We start from the raw sequence: 15,721 nt of genomic DNA on the forward strand, positions 1-15,721 counted from the left end.
GTTCATGATGCCATTCTAACAACTCAGTCTGATGGGCAGAAAAAGGCCCACAGCATCACTCATCAGTCTTCACAGTGTGTTATTTTTTTCCACAGTCCTTTCGATGTAACTTTACAACAGTGGAATATGTAAAACATTTAGGAAAAAAAAAAATAGAAAGCTCAAGGATAAAGTTAACAAATACTGCAGCTCTTTACCTAAAACAGACAATTCAACCAGAATCTGCAAATGTTTTTTTTTTTTTTTTAGGTAAAAATAGTACAGTCGGTAACTAACTTTCCAAAGTTGACCCTTGAGAGAGGTGGACAAAAAGACACAAATGATCTTGAAATATCTGTTTTTAATCTCTTAGATTATGTACACATCGTTCATCTTGAATCAATTAATATACATTCAACATTGTATAAAGTATATTTCATCCATTCAATTTTTCACTAAGAATCTGAAAGAAATGAAAAAGCAGTCATGAAAACATCCAAACCCCTAAAACCTTCATTCTTCAGGCACAGATATAATGGAATTAGCACTTTAAACAGAAGATATGGTGTAGAAACTCAGATGAGAAACACAAGAGGCACTGTAACCTCCCTGGGCCTCAAAGTAAACGGTTTACACCACATTTCTGCCTCCTTGAGTTTTAGTTACACTGGAAGAGTTCACACTCTATCAACCATACTGTGCTTATAAAGTACAAAAAATGCCTTAGTTTCCCTATAAATCAACACAAACAACAAATTATTCACCAAGATAAGTGTGTTTAGTGGAAAATGGAATGCAATGGAACCAAAGTGATAAACTTCAACCCATTTTCTGCAGGAGGTTCTGAAGAATCAAATGCTTTTAAAATATCCCTAGAAAAGTGTGAACTTTTTTCCCAATTAATATAAAACGAGAATAATTGTTAAAGTAATTAAAAGCTGATAACTTTCACAGCTCAGGAGAAAAAAAAAAAACTAGCGTGAACATAACACACCTCAGAAACTCTGGATTTAGAAAAAGTGAGGGGAAAAAAAAACGTGGAGTTCAGGAGGTCTGATAGAAAAGGCTGCTGTTGGTGATGGAAGCCAGGGAGGACTGAAGTGTAGAAACCTCCCAAACAGCTCTCTACTTCCTTATGGCGGCCACTGCCTTCTTCGCGGCGTCGTCCAGGTCGTCGGCTGATGTGATGGGCAGGCCGCTCTCGTTCAGGATCCTCTTAGCTTCGTGCACGTTGGTCCCTTAGGAAGAAGAGGAAAGCCATAGTTAAAGCAATAAGCAAAGGAAATGACAGAAACAGAGAGGTCTTAACAAGGTTTGACCTGATCTGCCATCTGCCTGTGTAACAGAGGGAAGGAGCCGGTCCGTAGAGACAGGTGGATGCAGCTACGGGTCAATGACGGGACATTCAGCTGCTGATACGGGAGCACTTTTTGGGCAGAGGACCAACCTGTGTGTGTGTGTGTTTGGATCCTCCCTTGGCTGCAGTCAGGTCAGGGGGAGCAGGTGCTGGGTAACACGTGGCTGATCACAGCCTTGGTTAGACCTGAAAGAAAACCCAGAGGCTCCTGGAGGGATGCGGGTAATCCCCGAGCTGCTGTGACACGCTGAACGGGCTGCATGCTGCTCAGTCAAATGCAAACCTGACAGCGGAGTCACAACACAGAGCGGCAGGGAGGGGAGGGCGACAGAGCCAAAGGTCAGATGAAGCAGTGATGCCCTGGTGACTACTGCGGTAAACAGGGACAATCCAGCTGTTTGTGTGGCAGTTACTGATTTTACTCAGCTTATGGCTAAAAACATGGAAAAAGGCCATTTTTATAACATGTTAGGGGTGTAAATAATCGTTTTGTATCGATGCATCGATCCAGCAGCCAATGACCCGATGCATCGACATGTCAGCAAGAGTATCGGTTCATGTTTTTTTTCCCTCTGGTCTATTTTTATCCACTTGCTCCTGGATATTATTCTGACTCCCCTGCTGTGGTGGCAAAACTATTTTGACCTCCTACCTCACTTCCTTTAGCCACTACCCTCTTTCTGCTTGCAGTATTTTTTGATGCAAGGCCTTTCAGTACTATAACACAGAGGCATTATTATTTTTCAGTGAATGAGGTTTTCATAGGCCTAGGTGGAGTACAGCGTTGCTACTTCTGTTATTTGCTGTTGTTTCTCAAATAAAATGCATAACCACATTACAGCTTTCATTGATTTATTTGAAATTTCTAATATTCTCTAGCCTGTAAGGTAAAACAAAAAACTAACCAATTAATCGAATCATATCATGGTGTATTCTTGAGAATCGAATCGTTGGGTAAGGGAATCTATACTGAATCGAATCCCCATGATGGGTGTGAATTACACCCCTATAATATGTCTAATCTGATTATCAGCCCTTTCCTGGGGTCAGCTACTCGTCCTTTTTAACACCACTTTTATGTTGTCACATTTGTGGTGCAGCTTTGTTTAGGGCGGTGAAGAGATTATTTACTTGTTAAACTGTCCATAGAAAAGATGATCAACACACACTTATCCATACTTGACTGACAATGTGCAACTTTTAATTATAATGTGTTTTATATATATATATATATATATATATATATATATATATATATATATATATATATATATATATATTCTTACAGTAAAAAGGTGAGAGGCAAGGACATCCTAAACAGAACACTGCATATCAAAGGTAAATAATAATAATAATAATAATAATAATAAAAAAGGCATCTAATCAGTATAAAAGGCCAAACAAAAAAATCAGCAAATAAGCTTCTTAACCCACCCATGTGAGGTTTGATGGAGCTATAGATAGAAATCCGCATGTATTAACTGGAAGTTATGAAATATCTGCGTAATCTATAAACACAGACGTTCGCTATAAATATAAGAACTTAAATTTAATTGAATTAAAGGGGGACAAAAGCATTCACACCATTTGAACTTTATTGAAGAAACTATGCAAAGTGGGAAGTAACTCGGTACATTTCCTCTGTCACATTTACTTGAGGAACTTTTTTTTTTTTACAAGAATCTACTTTTATGAATAGATTCATACTTTTTTTCCCCCTTTTACTTGAGTAAGCCATCTATCCATCTTCTCCCTCTTAGTACTTGTCAGAATGCTGGTGCCTATCTCTGGCAGTCTATGGGCGAGAGGCGGGTTACACCCTGAACAGGTCACCAGTCTGTCGTTGGGCAACAAATAGACACACAAAGGCAAACAATCATTTATGCACACACTCATTTAGAGAAGCCAATTAACTTAATAGTCATATTTTTGGACTGTGGAGGAAGCCGGAGTACCCGGAGAGAACCCACGCATGTACAGGGAGACATGCAAACTCCATGCAGAAAGACCCCGGGCCTTCACTCTAACCCGCAAGGAGGATGTGAAAGGACTGACCCAGCTGCACCAGTCCCTCCTAAGCTGATTCCTGCAGTTGGTGAGCCTTTTGAGTGTGTCCTGGTGGACTGTGTGGGTCCTCTGCCTTGAACTAAAGCTGATAGTCAATTTCTCTAGACTGTCATGTGTGTTACCACTCGTTTCCCTGAAGCCATTTCACTAAGAAAAGTTACATCGCCAACCATAACAAAAGCTTTTCTGAAGTTTTTTGCAACTTTTGGTCTGCCTAGAGTTTTACAAACTGACCAAGGCAGCAATTTTCAGTCCAAACACTACAGTCTTTTGGCATTAAACACATTCTCTACAGTCCTTAGCATCCCCAGTTACAAGGCACTCTAGAAAGATAGCATCAGACTATTAAGGCCATGATGTGCAAATATTTTAATGAGACAGACAAAAACTGGGATGAATGACCCCCTTTTCTGCTGTTTGCAGCTCGAGAAGCTAAACAGGAGTCTCTTGGTTTTAGCTCTGCTGAACTGGTTTTTGGGCATGTTGTAAGGCGACCACTGGATGTTCTGAAGGAGCAACTCCTGTCAGCCGACACTCAGACACAATCTAATATCCTTGAGTTTGTCACACAATGTCGGGAACGTCTATACCATGCTTGTTCAATAGCAAGAAAGTCTTTGTCGGCTGCCCAAGGGAAAATGAAACAACTGTATGACAGAATGAGTTTAAAGCAGTCGTTCGAACCAGGTGATAATGTGCTCATGCTGGTGCACACACCTGGCCCATCCCTCTCAGCCCAATTTGCAGGCCCATATGTGGTAAAAAGGCGAGTCAATGACACAGACTACAGTACTTTATTCATACTCCTGATAGGAGTCTCCTAACATGTCTGTGCCAAATAAATATGTTGAAGCCGTTTCATTTCAGGGAAAATGACCAAAAGTACGCATGTTGTGAGGACTCTCCAAACCCTGTGTCAATCTCTTGTGTCTGGAGATAACCCCCATGATGTTTTGAAAAAGTGTGATGGACACTGTGGTAGGCTCTCAAACTCTGTCATACTTAATTTCTTGGCTGAGTATCTGTCCTTCTTCCCAGGGGTGAGAAGCAGGATGAGAAAGGACTGATCCATCTGCACCCTGCGCTTTTTGGGGGTGTGCCCTCTAGGACCTTGGTACTGGAGCAGGACATTGACGTGGGTGATGCCCATTAAACAACATCCGTACAGTTGTCCCCCAGTCTAGAGGGAAATGATGAAGAAAGAGGTTCAATATTTACCAGAAAATGGGATGGCTATACAAAGTCATAGCTCCTGGAGCTCTCCATGTCTTCTGATACCAAAGTCTGATGGTTCCCAATGTTTTTTTGTACAGACTATTGAAGAGTGAATGCAGTTAGTCCCTGATTCGCACCCATTGCCTCGCATGGAAGACTGCATAGACAGCATTGGTCATGCCACCTATATTACCAAATTAGATCTGCTAAAGGGGTAGTGGCAAGTTCCCCTAACTGCCAGGGCTTCTGATATTTCAGCTTTTGTCACACAAGACTACTTGCTACAATATACAGTGATGGCATTTGGAATGCAAAATGCCCCAGCTACCTTTCAGCGACTGATGAACACTGTATTAAGAGATGTTGAGAACAGTAATGTCTATTTGGATGACATCGTAATTTATTCATCATCCTGGAAAGATCATATTAACACCTTGAAGACTGTGTTTGCCTGTCAAGCTCAAGCCTCTCTCACCTTGAATCTGGCAAAATGTGAGTTTGCCAAAGCGGTGGTGACCTACCTGGGAAAGGAAGTAGGCCATGGCCAGGTACATCCGGTGAATGTAACACTTGAGTAATATCTTGATAAATTACTACTGTTCCTAGAGTAAAATGTTTGGCTTCTCCATTGATCATGAGTAACTTCACTGAAAAATCAAAAAGCTTGTTTTTTTCCTAAGTGCTCTAGACAAAGCCCTATGTTAATGTTTATACCAAAATAAGTGCTCCCTTTTTCAACACATGATTTTACAGCTTTTATGTTGAAAAGAAAATTGGTTTTGGAAAAGTCGTTCTTCTACCTCAAATTATTATTGCATAAGAAGATAATTTTTTGTTTAAAATATTATATAATAGTCTCTAATATACCAGAATTTACAGGCAACTTTAAATTTTGGTCTCTTTATTTAACTATGTTAAATATAAGATGTTATAAGTTACCCAGTACTTGAGTAGATTTTTTCCAAATAATTTTTCACTCTTACTCGAGTATAATTTCTGGGTACTCTATCCACCTCTTCAGATATTTAGAAGAAGGAAATCCTATCAGATAAACTTTTTGGTTTACATGTAAGACGATATGGGCTGTGCACCACTGCTGTGAAACATGGTGTAGGCAGTATAATGCTGTGGGGAAGTTTTTCTTTAGAAAAGTGAAGGGTATCTGTTCGGTAATGGGACAGTAAAAGATGTTAAGCAAAGGGTGATCATGGAAAATCGATCAGGGGATGCAGAAAACTGCAGCGGGACGACCACCCTAAACCTACAGCAGGGCTAATATGAGATTTTTAGGTTTCTAACTTAATTTATCCAATCAATAACCGATTAATTGATCTCCTGTAGGTGTCCTTTAAAAGAATAATCCACTGCCACTTAAGACGCTCTCTGTACGCTCCCAGCTTGACCTCAGCTCCCCTGGCTGGCGTCTAATTAAAACGGCACGTTATGTGAATTCTCTGGAGATTCGGCCGCCCAGATCAATAGGACTTTCATGAGGAATTCTATTACCTGCACCACTTAGCGCCTAATATTTCACCTCTTCTGTCCAGTCATATAATAAGTCACTCCATGCACATTTTCTGCAAGCTCACACTGCAAACAATCAATTCTTTGATGTAATTAATTAGAATGCGAGCAGGAAGAGACCTTGTTCTGACACACAAACAGGGGATAGGGTGTCTCAAGTCGTTTTCTAATCAAGCGGCGGACGGTGTTCTGGGTGTACTTGCGTCTCAATTGCTGACGCTGTCGCTCACAGAGAAAGGAACACTGCAGAGCCGCTCACTTTACATTCAGCAGACTGACCAATGAGCTGCTCTGGGATTGATGGATCTATATTGCTAGGCTGTCAGACTTATCTACCAGATGATTAATTCAACAAGCTTAAAACAACCCTGGATAAAACAGAAGCACAGAAGCTGTCACCACATATACATTACACAGGGCATTTTCCTAAAAAGACAAGAAAAGGGAAACGTGCACGAAGGAGCGAAATAATTTAAACAACATGAGCGTTTTAGTAATTCTTTTTTTTGTCCATAAATATTTATAAACAGAGGTGGTGTGCCACGTTTTTCTGATGATGCATCTGTGCTACTCATGTAAAGTGTGATGGGAGGAAATGACACATCTACAGGAAGGGGAAAGGAAAACTCATGCATTTTATGTGCTGCTTTTTCTGGCAGTGTGTGCGTGGCGGCTGATTGCAGTTCCACTGCGAGCGGTAGGGAGCACTGATGGCTCACAGCAGCAGCGGCCGACAATATGCACCATGAGCACGATGAGAGTAAGTCACCGTGTGAGCAGGAGGAGGGGGAGGCAGCCCATGTATATTCATCGGTGTGCTCACCTGCAGCCACTAGGTGCTGCCAGAGACCTTCACACTGGCTGGATAGGATGCAGTACACTCAACATGTGTGTATACGCTCAAAAGCAGGTAAAAAGTATAAACAGGGTCTCATGCTTGAACATTCAAATCACACTGTTAACAACATCTCAGCAACTAAAATTATTAACTAATTCATTAATATACTATTTCAGTTCCAATAGATGCCCATTCTCATTACATAGACTGAGTATACAGTAATACATTTTACTTCTGTTAGGTTAGATTATTATAGCTTACAGGAAATTTTAATACATAAAAAGAGGCACAAGTGGTCTTTGTTTTAAAGTCAGCTGACAGGAAGTGGGGTTGGGGGGGGCAGGACTTGAAGCCATGATGGCCGCCTCGAGGTCTAAGAACTCTGTACATGGGTCATGGGCTTAACATCATAACGTTTATGCAGTCAGTGTCACTGAACTATACAAGCCTGACAATCACGAGTCTCCTGACCAACCAAGTACAGCACCATCATAGTCACTGAAACAGCCTTTGTTAGTGTTGTCACGTGCCAAACTTAGAGGAATATCAAATGTTATCTCCCTAATATTCTGTCAGTAGACGTAAAAACAAAGAGCTTTAAACTTTCCCACTAGATGACAAGTCTTTGGACTTGATAAAACCTAGTGAACACACCCGCAAATGGACGATAAGGCGCCCAACATTTTCACTGGCTGGAAACTTCACAGTCAACGTAAACCCACTCTGATTCTGTTCCTCCCCAAATTTCCTATAGGCCCCGTCTTTCTGCACATAGTGGAGCAATGCTACAGCGGATTCAGTAAGACACTTGATACCCAAGAGCCATGCAGTGGATGATGATGCCACCACACGAAGTGGAACTAAGGAGACACCACAGAGCACAAAAACATCTCTGGACCTCTGACAGGACTCACTTACCCTTTAAGCAGTTCCCAGCAGGCAGCCCACACCCAGGGCAGATGGCCCATCTTCCAGCTTCTTTAACAAAGACTCTAGTTGAACATTTGTGTACGTAGCATGGCTTAAATTTAGCTATTCAGAAGGGAATTCTGAGATCGCAGCTGAAAAACACATTTTTGCTAGTTAAACATTAGCTATAAAAAGAACAGTTGCTGTCACTGTGCAGATTAAATGCTGAAAGAGCCATTTATTCCTAACTAAGGAGGTGGAAAATGCTCTATATCACATCACTGCAACAGAGATTCAACATTTGTGCTTCCTGGAGAGGTGGGTAATGAAAGCTCTTCATAAAAAAGTGATTTTAATCAATTTTCCAGGACAGGGAAGGAGTGCAGCTCATTGCGCAGAATTCTTAAGGTTGAATGAAAAATGTCATAGTTAACGGTAGGGGGCACTGATCCAATTTAGACACTTTAACTTTGAAAAATGCAGATGTAATCATAATTCCCCTTGTTTCTATTTAACAGGCTGTCAGAAACTCTGCTCTACAAGCACGTTTGAAAGTATGAATGTTCATGTGTAACCCAAAAGCCATATGGAGATCATTTCAAAAAGGTCAGAAAAATAGGTCATAGAAAGAGTAAATCATTTTAAGAGCACAGATTTCATAAAATATATATATTTTTGTCTCCAGTGTTTTTGTTGTCATTACACTGTCACAAGTACGGACAATTAACTTTACTCTCTGCTTTTAACCCATCCCCTTGGGGAGCAGTGGGTTGTAAAGCTGTACACTGCACAGTGCCCGGGGAGTAATCGGGGGTTAAGGGTCTTGCTCAGAGAGCCAGAGTGGCAGTCTGGGGGAGTGGGTTTTGAACTCACAACCTCAGGATTCCAAGTCCTATGCGCTAACCAATAGGCTCCCACTCCCATAATAAAAGTTAGGTCCCCTTAATCATAAACAAAAAAACAGATGTATTTATTAAATCAATCAAAACTACCCATAAAGGGGTTAACTATCTGCATTTCAACAATATGTTAAACTAACTTGAATTTATAATAGAAAAGATAACAAATACTGAATAGATCTGCCCTATGCATCATGCCCATTTTCAGCGATATCCCGACTGAAATAAATATCAGAGTGGTGTATGTAGGGCTCGGTATTGTTCAAAAATTTTCGGTGCCAGTACCAATACCGATACCTTCACTTCAATACCGATTCCTGAACAATACTTTTTTTCGATACCAGTTTTTTGATATTAATACGAAGAAAAAGAAAATTACACAACATAAAAAAGTACTAATTTTGAGTTTTATTTTAAGCTCTGATTTTTCTATTTACATTTGTCCTCTTACATAAAAAAAAAAAAAATTTCAGTGAAGAAGAACAGTTGCAAACAAGTCAGTGTCTAATATTCACTGTTACATTGTGAGGACCTTTTTACTTAGCAGTTTTTCTTTAGAAAAATTAAGATGTCGGCTTTCTCAGGAGACAAACAAGCCCGTTGAATGGGATCCTACTGACAGCGCATCGCTGGTATGTGGGGGTCTGAGCGGCTCCGACAGAAATAATATTGGAAGGCAGGATAGTAATCTGGATGAACTGACTGCACTGATTAAGTTTTCAGGTGGATTTTCCCACTTAAAAGCATAATAAAACTACTTTATTCCCACTGATCACAGCAAATATAGCTGCAAGGCAAATAAAGGATAGAGTAGCTCCGCCCAACGCGCGTCAGAGAGCCAGAGCAGCAAAGCTGCTTCAGCCGCGCGTCAGAAGCTGGTACAAGCAGCAAAAAGGAAGCAGCAGACGCGATTTTAGTGCTCTTGCTGCGTCCGGTGTGAGAGCAGCATAATTCACTCCGCTCTGGCTTTGCACTGCCCACGGGCTGCTGAGAGGAGGATGGTCGCGCCGGCTGCGGTCCGCTCTTCTTGCAGTCAAACACCGAGCACCTTTCTGCTCTTAAATTGTTTCTGTGCACGATGTATTGCATTGCGCACTATTAGCATCAGTCTTAATAAAGTGAAGGCGCACTTTTGACCTGGGGGGCATTTTAAAGGGGTTCCACGACGCTTGCAACCAGTTCACAACAGATACACATGAACTCTGGCTGTAGGCGTGACCACCTGTGTATTTTTCCTGGATGACGCAATCACCTTAAGTGTTCCAGCCAATCACCGAAACTTGGTACCGAAAGACGAGGCATGTTTCGATACTCTGTAGAACCGAAGCATTTTGGTCGGTACCATAAAAAAAGCGATGTTCGGTACCCAGCCCTCGGTGCATGTCTAGTTAAAAGCTCAAATAAATACATGATAAAATGATAAAAATCGTTTAACTGAAATCCACCTCTAAATGGAAAAAAAAAGAAAAAAAAAAGGAAGAATTTAAAGCTAAAAGAAATGTTAAGTAATCAGTTTTCTGGTTCAAAAATGCATAAAATCGAATAAAAAAATAAGGAAAATTACCTAAACAAAGACTGGGTTACCTTGCGATTCAGAGATTTGACCTATTGTTACGTAAAGCTGATGTGTTTTACTGAGTCACTCTTCCTGTCAGACTCATGACATCGCAGCTGTGTAGGTGTGATAGAAATAGACCAGGGCTCTATCTTGGTTGTAGCTACTCAAGCACATTTGCAGAAAACCAGTAGTCTGCAGCTCCATGCATTTTAAATGCGGCGTCCTCATATGATCCTATTTTCCATCCAATCAGACACCTTATCAAGTCGGATGTGTTTAGGCTTTTAAATCTAATACATCAACTAAAATGCAGTGCTTTCTGTCAATTTTCTCAGTTCCTAACTTTTATTTCTAGAAACAAGTTTGTTTTTAATTTATTTAACTTTAGCCACCTATTCACCAAAGCATGTTTTGTTGTAGTGTGTATGTGTAAACGAGTTAATGAGATATATACAATCAATGTTCCTGTCACTAACAACAACTCAAGGTCACTGCTGCCATCACTGTTTTAAATGCAAAGCAGCCATATTGGATTTTAAGGTCAGGGTTAGTTAGAATCCTCATTCTTGCATTTTGTGGAATTTTTTTGAGTTTCTGAACCTTTTTCTTTTAATCTGTCTAGTTTAGAACTCAATGTGTTTTTTTATGAGTTTTTGATTGAAGAGATATAAATGACCTATGTTCCTTTAACAAACATGTAAAAACGGAAAAAGTCAGTGAGATTATATTACTTAAAAAAGTGCTGCAATATTTGGAAAACCTCCTTTTCACTGAGGTGCAACTTGATGCAAAACTAAAAAGAATTCAGAACAATTTGACAAAATTATCTCATAGCTGAGGCTGAGTAGACTTACTTACAGCATTTCAATCAATCAATCACTTTAGCTAAATAAACCAAACCATTTCTTTAGAAATAAAAAGTGTGACAATATCAACGTAAATGTCCTAATAAGAGGCAGAGCTGTGATGTCTGGCAATGACTAAATGCTTGCTTCAGGTAAAATTTTGACTTCAGTGTTTTGACTGATTTAAAAAAAAGATATTTGTAATATCCTGGTAGCAATTGCACATAATCAGAAAACTCAAAGTTTCCATGACATAAGTTTATATGGTTAAAAAGTAGTACAAAATCTGCTAATAGAGACCCGAAATTCTGCAACATTGATAGAGTAGCTGTTCCCATACTTGCTGGCCTCTGATCTTGATTTAAAAAGTTTCTACATATCATAGTTACTCTCTGCTTCTCTGGATAGGATTGCTTAATCTCATAATGTTTCAGTTTAAAGCAGTTCGAGTATTCCCTTTACATTCCAGGGCGAAGGAACACCCATCACCCCCCCACCCACGCGTGTCCAACATCAAATGCCTCTTATTTGAAGGCAGAGCAGGGGGCTGCTCAATGCTGCAGAAGCTTCTTCCTTTGAAGTGTTGGCCAGTCATTAATTGAAGATTTCATGTCTTTTAAATCGTCTAGACTGCTGTTTAAGAAAGAAGAAGCTACCGTCTAGCTAAGGTTACCAGATTAAAAACGCACATTTGGAACTGGAAGTTTAATCTATGGGATCATTTTTAATGTGGACTGTGAGGAAAAGCCAACAGCAGAGTTGTATTAATGATGCATAGGACTTAATCTGATCATCTAAACACTGCAGGAATAAAGTTGCATTATATATGCACAGAGCTGAATTATCTGTTGGTGTTGTGTGCAGCACACTGAATTGGGCTGCGACAAACGGCTGTTTCAAGAATAATGACTCTGAGACTACAGAGGGCCCCATTTTAACCTTATTAGAATCCAAAATCTCTTCTTAAATAAACAGGAAGACAGCTTTAAGCAGAAATCAACCTCCTCACTTCGATACACTCTTAAAGAAGCGCTCAGTGAATCAATAGGTTGGGGAACACAGTTAAGTGAATGCAGTCACTCTTTCCTCTGGACCCTGAGGACTATTTAAAGGGAAATTCATCCTTATAGCAGCAGCAGAAAGTATCCTCACTGTGCAGTAAGTCCATTTCCGCCCTGCAGCCAAAGAGGGCAGTACAACCTTTCTCAGGGGCTTTTCCTATTCATACCTTAGGTATTTTTCCACCATAAATGTATAAATATTATTTTTCTGTGCTGAATCTGTTAAGTGAATATGAAATGGAAGTTTTGCAATCATACATTAATATTTCCCTAATAGCACACCGACCACATGGCACCTCTCTGGGAATACATAACTCTCTAGCAGTTCAATCAGGGCCCGTCTTTAAAAAAGAAAGAGCTTTTCCAATTAAAAGTGCGCCTGTTAATCCATTCTGATCCCGCTGAAGAGCACAGGGCCGTTCTCTCTGCCCGGCGGTCAGCAGAGCAAGCTGAGCTGATTGATTCTGAAGCAATCCTCTCTGCAACAACGAAGCCCACAGTGTAATGACCCACAACTAAAGCTTGGATTAGGCCCTGGCCAGGAGAGCACTGCTACGGAGCATCAGACCGCGCTGACCGTATGCTGTATTCGTCAGTCAAGCTGAATACACAGCATAATGTAAGAAATGTTTGAAATCATTGAGAGATGATTTTAGTTGCCAACTGGTCACTTTTGTGGCAGATGAACTCAGCGCTTTAGGTCCTCCCTCCTGTGTTCAATCAGTAGTACAGATAGTAGCTTCCAGTGAGCTTCTTTCCATTCTGTTTCAATTTACATACAGTTTTTTGGTAACATAAAACTGACTTTATGATCATTTTTCATTATACTTCATCCTGGTTGAGCTCCAAAGTTATTTGACAAACAAACATGACAGAAAGCAACATTAAAACACCTGCTTGACACTGTGGTTTTCTATTAAAAATGTGCACATTGTTTGCTATGCTCCATTTAGCTGTTCATTACCAGCAAGAGCGCCTCCGCACACGGTCAGGTCATGGAAACAGGTTAAAAGCCTTGAGCTAAAAACTGTATATTAAATGCTAATAAATACACACCCTTCACTTTGTGCTCTAGACACACCACTGAGCAGCAAATTGACAATTAAGGCAAGCAGTAACTGGCCATCGGAGTCGGTGAGAGCCACAGCTTCCCACATACACACACACACGGACATGGTACATTAGCATACACAGGTGAAAGGTGAGCCAATCAGTGCTGTGTCAACTGTGACTCTGACTGCTGCTGATGAAAAGTGGAACAGGATGTGATGTGTGTGAAAAATGCGGCGATGCTCTTATGGCAATGATGTGTCCCCACGGGGCTTGACCAAGCATCAGATACAACGGATCCAAAATGTTTAGTAAAACAACCTCCCATTCTGTACATATACAATAAAATGAAGTCCATCCTTATGAGTCACCTGTTTATATTTCAGGCACTAAAAAACAGTTCCTTGTAGCTGTTAACCTTAGCTTTCACATCATTTTTCCTCTGCTGAAGTATACGTCAGTTCGCCTGATGAAGCAATTACGTAACATTAATTAATAAGAATGATTCCACGTTATCCGTAACTCATCCGAACTTCATGCTCCGGCCTCGCTTAGCTCCACCTGGACTTCCACAGCGTGCTCTATTGGAACTTCAAAGAGCTTGGAGCGGAGCTTGATGGCGTTATCCCGTATGGGGCTGGTGTTTCTATACATGGCCGTGCGAAGGAGGAGTGCAACTAATCTGACACGGACAGGAGTGGAGGATAGAATCTGGCCGTTACTAATGGAAAAGCCTAAAAGTAAATCGACCTGTAGCCAATCGCTCTGAATTAGGTCCTACTGGAAAAGGGGCTTGTGTCTAGGGCAATTGGAAAATGGGAGGCAAGCGCTGAAAATTGCTCTGGATACACAAACTGTAAAAAACACGGTAGTATTACCATCATACAGCAGGAAAGGCATCTTTTACCAGGCACAGTAACGCTGGTCCGATTCGACATAAAAACAACTGAAACTCAATACAGACTAATCCTTTGAGATAATGTAGCAGAGGCTTCAAAATGCCTAATAAAGGGGTTTTGGTTCCCCTACAGCTGTACAACCACAACCATATACTGTCAGAGTAACGATGGAAAATTTTATCCTAAAGAATCTTCATGTGCTAGAATTGCTTAATCAAAACCCAATTTCAACTTAGTAATTTTCATGTCTAGCTGCATATTCTGTGAACAGAGGCTCTCTATTTGATCTGATGGAGTGTAAGCTGTCTTGACTTTTAATCTGTCAAAAGGCCATACCTGAAAAGCACTGACCAGGGAAGGTTGAATAGAAATCAACACCAAACTATTTATGAATGAGTTTTTTCTTTCACTTAATAATGAAGCACTTCTCAGTTGGTCTATGACCAAAGAATCAAATTACAGCAGCTTGAAGTTTGTAGTTTGAATTAAAAAAAAAAGGTTTCTCTACACTTCGGAAAGAAGACTTTCCCAAAAAAATCCATTGAGGCTACATTGGTACCAATGGGGTATAAACACTGTGTTCTCTGAGCTAACAAGATGAAGAGATAAAACAGTTTGGCGTGTCATTGTAATAGCTTTTGTTTTACCTTCAAGCCTGACCACCAGTGGGACCTTGAGCTCCAGCTCTCGACAAGCTTTGGTAATGCCATTGGCAATGATGGCGCAGTTGACAATGCCTCCAAAGATGTTGACCAAAATGGCCTCAACCTGTGAAAAGACAGACTGTTAGAAATGGTACAGTAGGGAAGCATGCAACTTAGGGTTTCGGTAAGATTTTTAGGAGCTTTTGAAGATGAACACGAATAAAATTTTAGATAAATTACAACATATGACATAACAGACTTGGCTGATATACTTAAAGAAAACACAATGAATGGCAAATAAGAATGCCTTCATTTTAATTCTAACTACAATGACCCAGTTTACAGCTGACATACAGAAGAACAAGAGACTAGTTTGTTGAAGATGCACAATCAGGAGGTACCCAATAAAAAATGGTAAAGGGATGGTGAAGCTGGAAAAAGAACACAGTTAATAAGCAGAAAAATAGAAAAGAAACAACACCAAACATCTGGAGTAATGAAACCAAATGTTACATTTATAGCCACAACTACAAACGGTACATTTGTAGAGAAGTCAACAAGGCCTACGATGAGAAAAACACCAACCTAATTAGAAATAAAGAAGGTGATTGATGGGAACGATGGTTTTCGTTTGGGTTGTGTCAACTTATCAGAAAATATGGGTGTAAATTTGCACTTGATAGTCTGTAAGGGTAAGCATGTGATGTACCAGGATGTTCCATCATGAAAGATGGAAGAATGAGCCAAGTTTAGCTGTCACTGGAACAGGAGAAAAAGTGAAGGTTCTGGAGAGGTTATCTCAGTCAGTAAGTAAGTGGGTTTATTTATATAGCACCTTTCAGGAACAAGGTAGGGTCACGAAGTGCTTTACAAAAA

The 15,721-nt window shown here is 40.4% G+C and overlaps 1 protein-coding gene across 1 annotated transcript in view; it reads right to left on the bottom strand.

The window, feature by feature from the left end:
* Nucleotides 1-320: 320 nt before the first annotated feature.
* The window catches only part of suclg2 (succinate-CoA ligase GDP-forming subunit beta), a 159,951-nt gene continuing 144,550 nt past the window's right edge, over nt 321-15,721 (bottom strand). The window contains exons 10-11 of the mRNA XM_038291821.1: nt 14,849-14,969; nt 321-1,217 (exon numbers count right to left, since the gene is read on the bottom strand). Of these exons, the coding sequence (XP_038147749.1) occupies nt 1,105-1,217; nt 14,849-14,969 (234 nt within the window). The 3' untranslated portion in view covers nt 321-1,104. The remainder of the gene's footprint in view (nt 1,218-14,848; nt 14,970-15,721) is intronic.

The sequence above is a fragment of the Cyprinodon tularosa genome, unplaced genomic scaffold (assembly GCF_016077235.1).
Source record: "Cyprinodon tularosa strain WSP-4 unplaced genomic scaffold, ASM1607723v1 ctg300, whole genome shotgun sequence".
Taxonomy (NCBI): domain Eukaryota; kingdom Metazoa; phylum Chordata; class Actinopteri; order Cyprinodontiformes; family Cyprinodontidae; genus Cyprinodon; species Cyprinodon tularosa.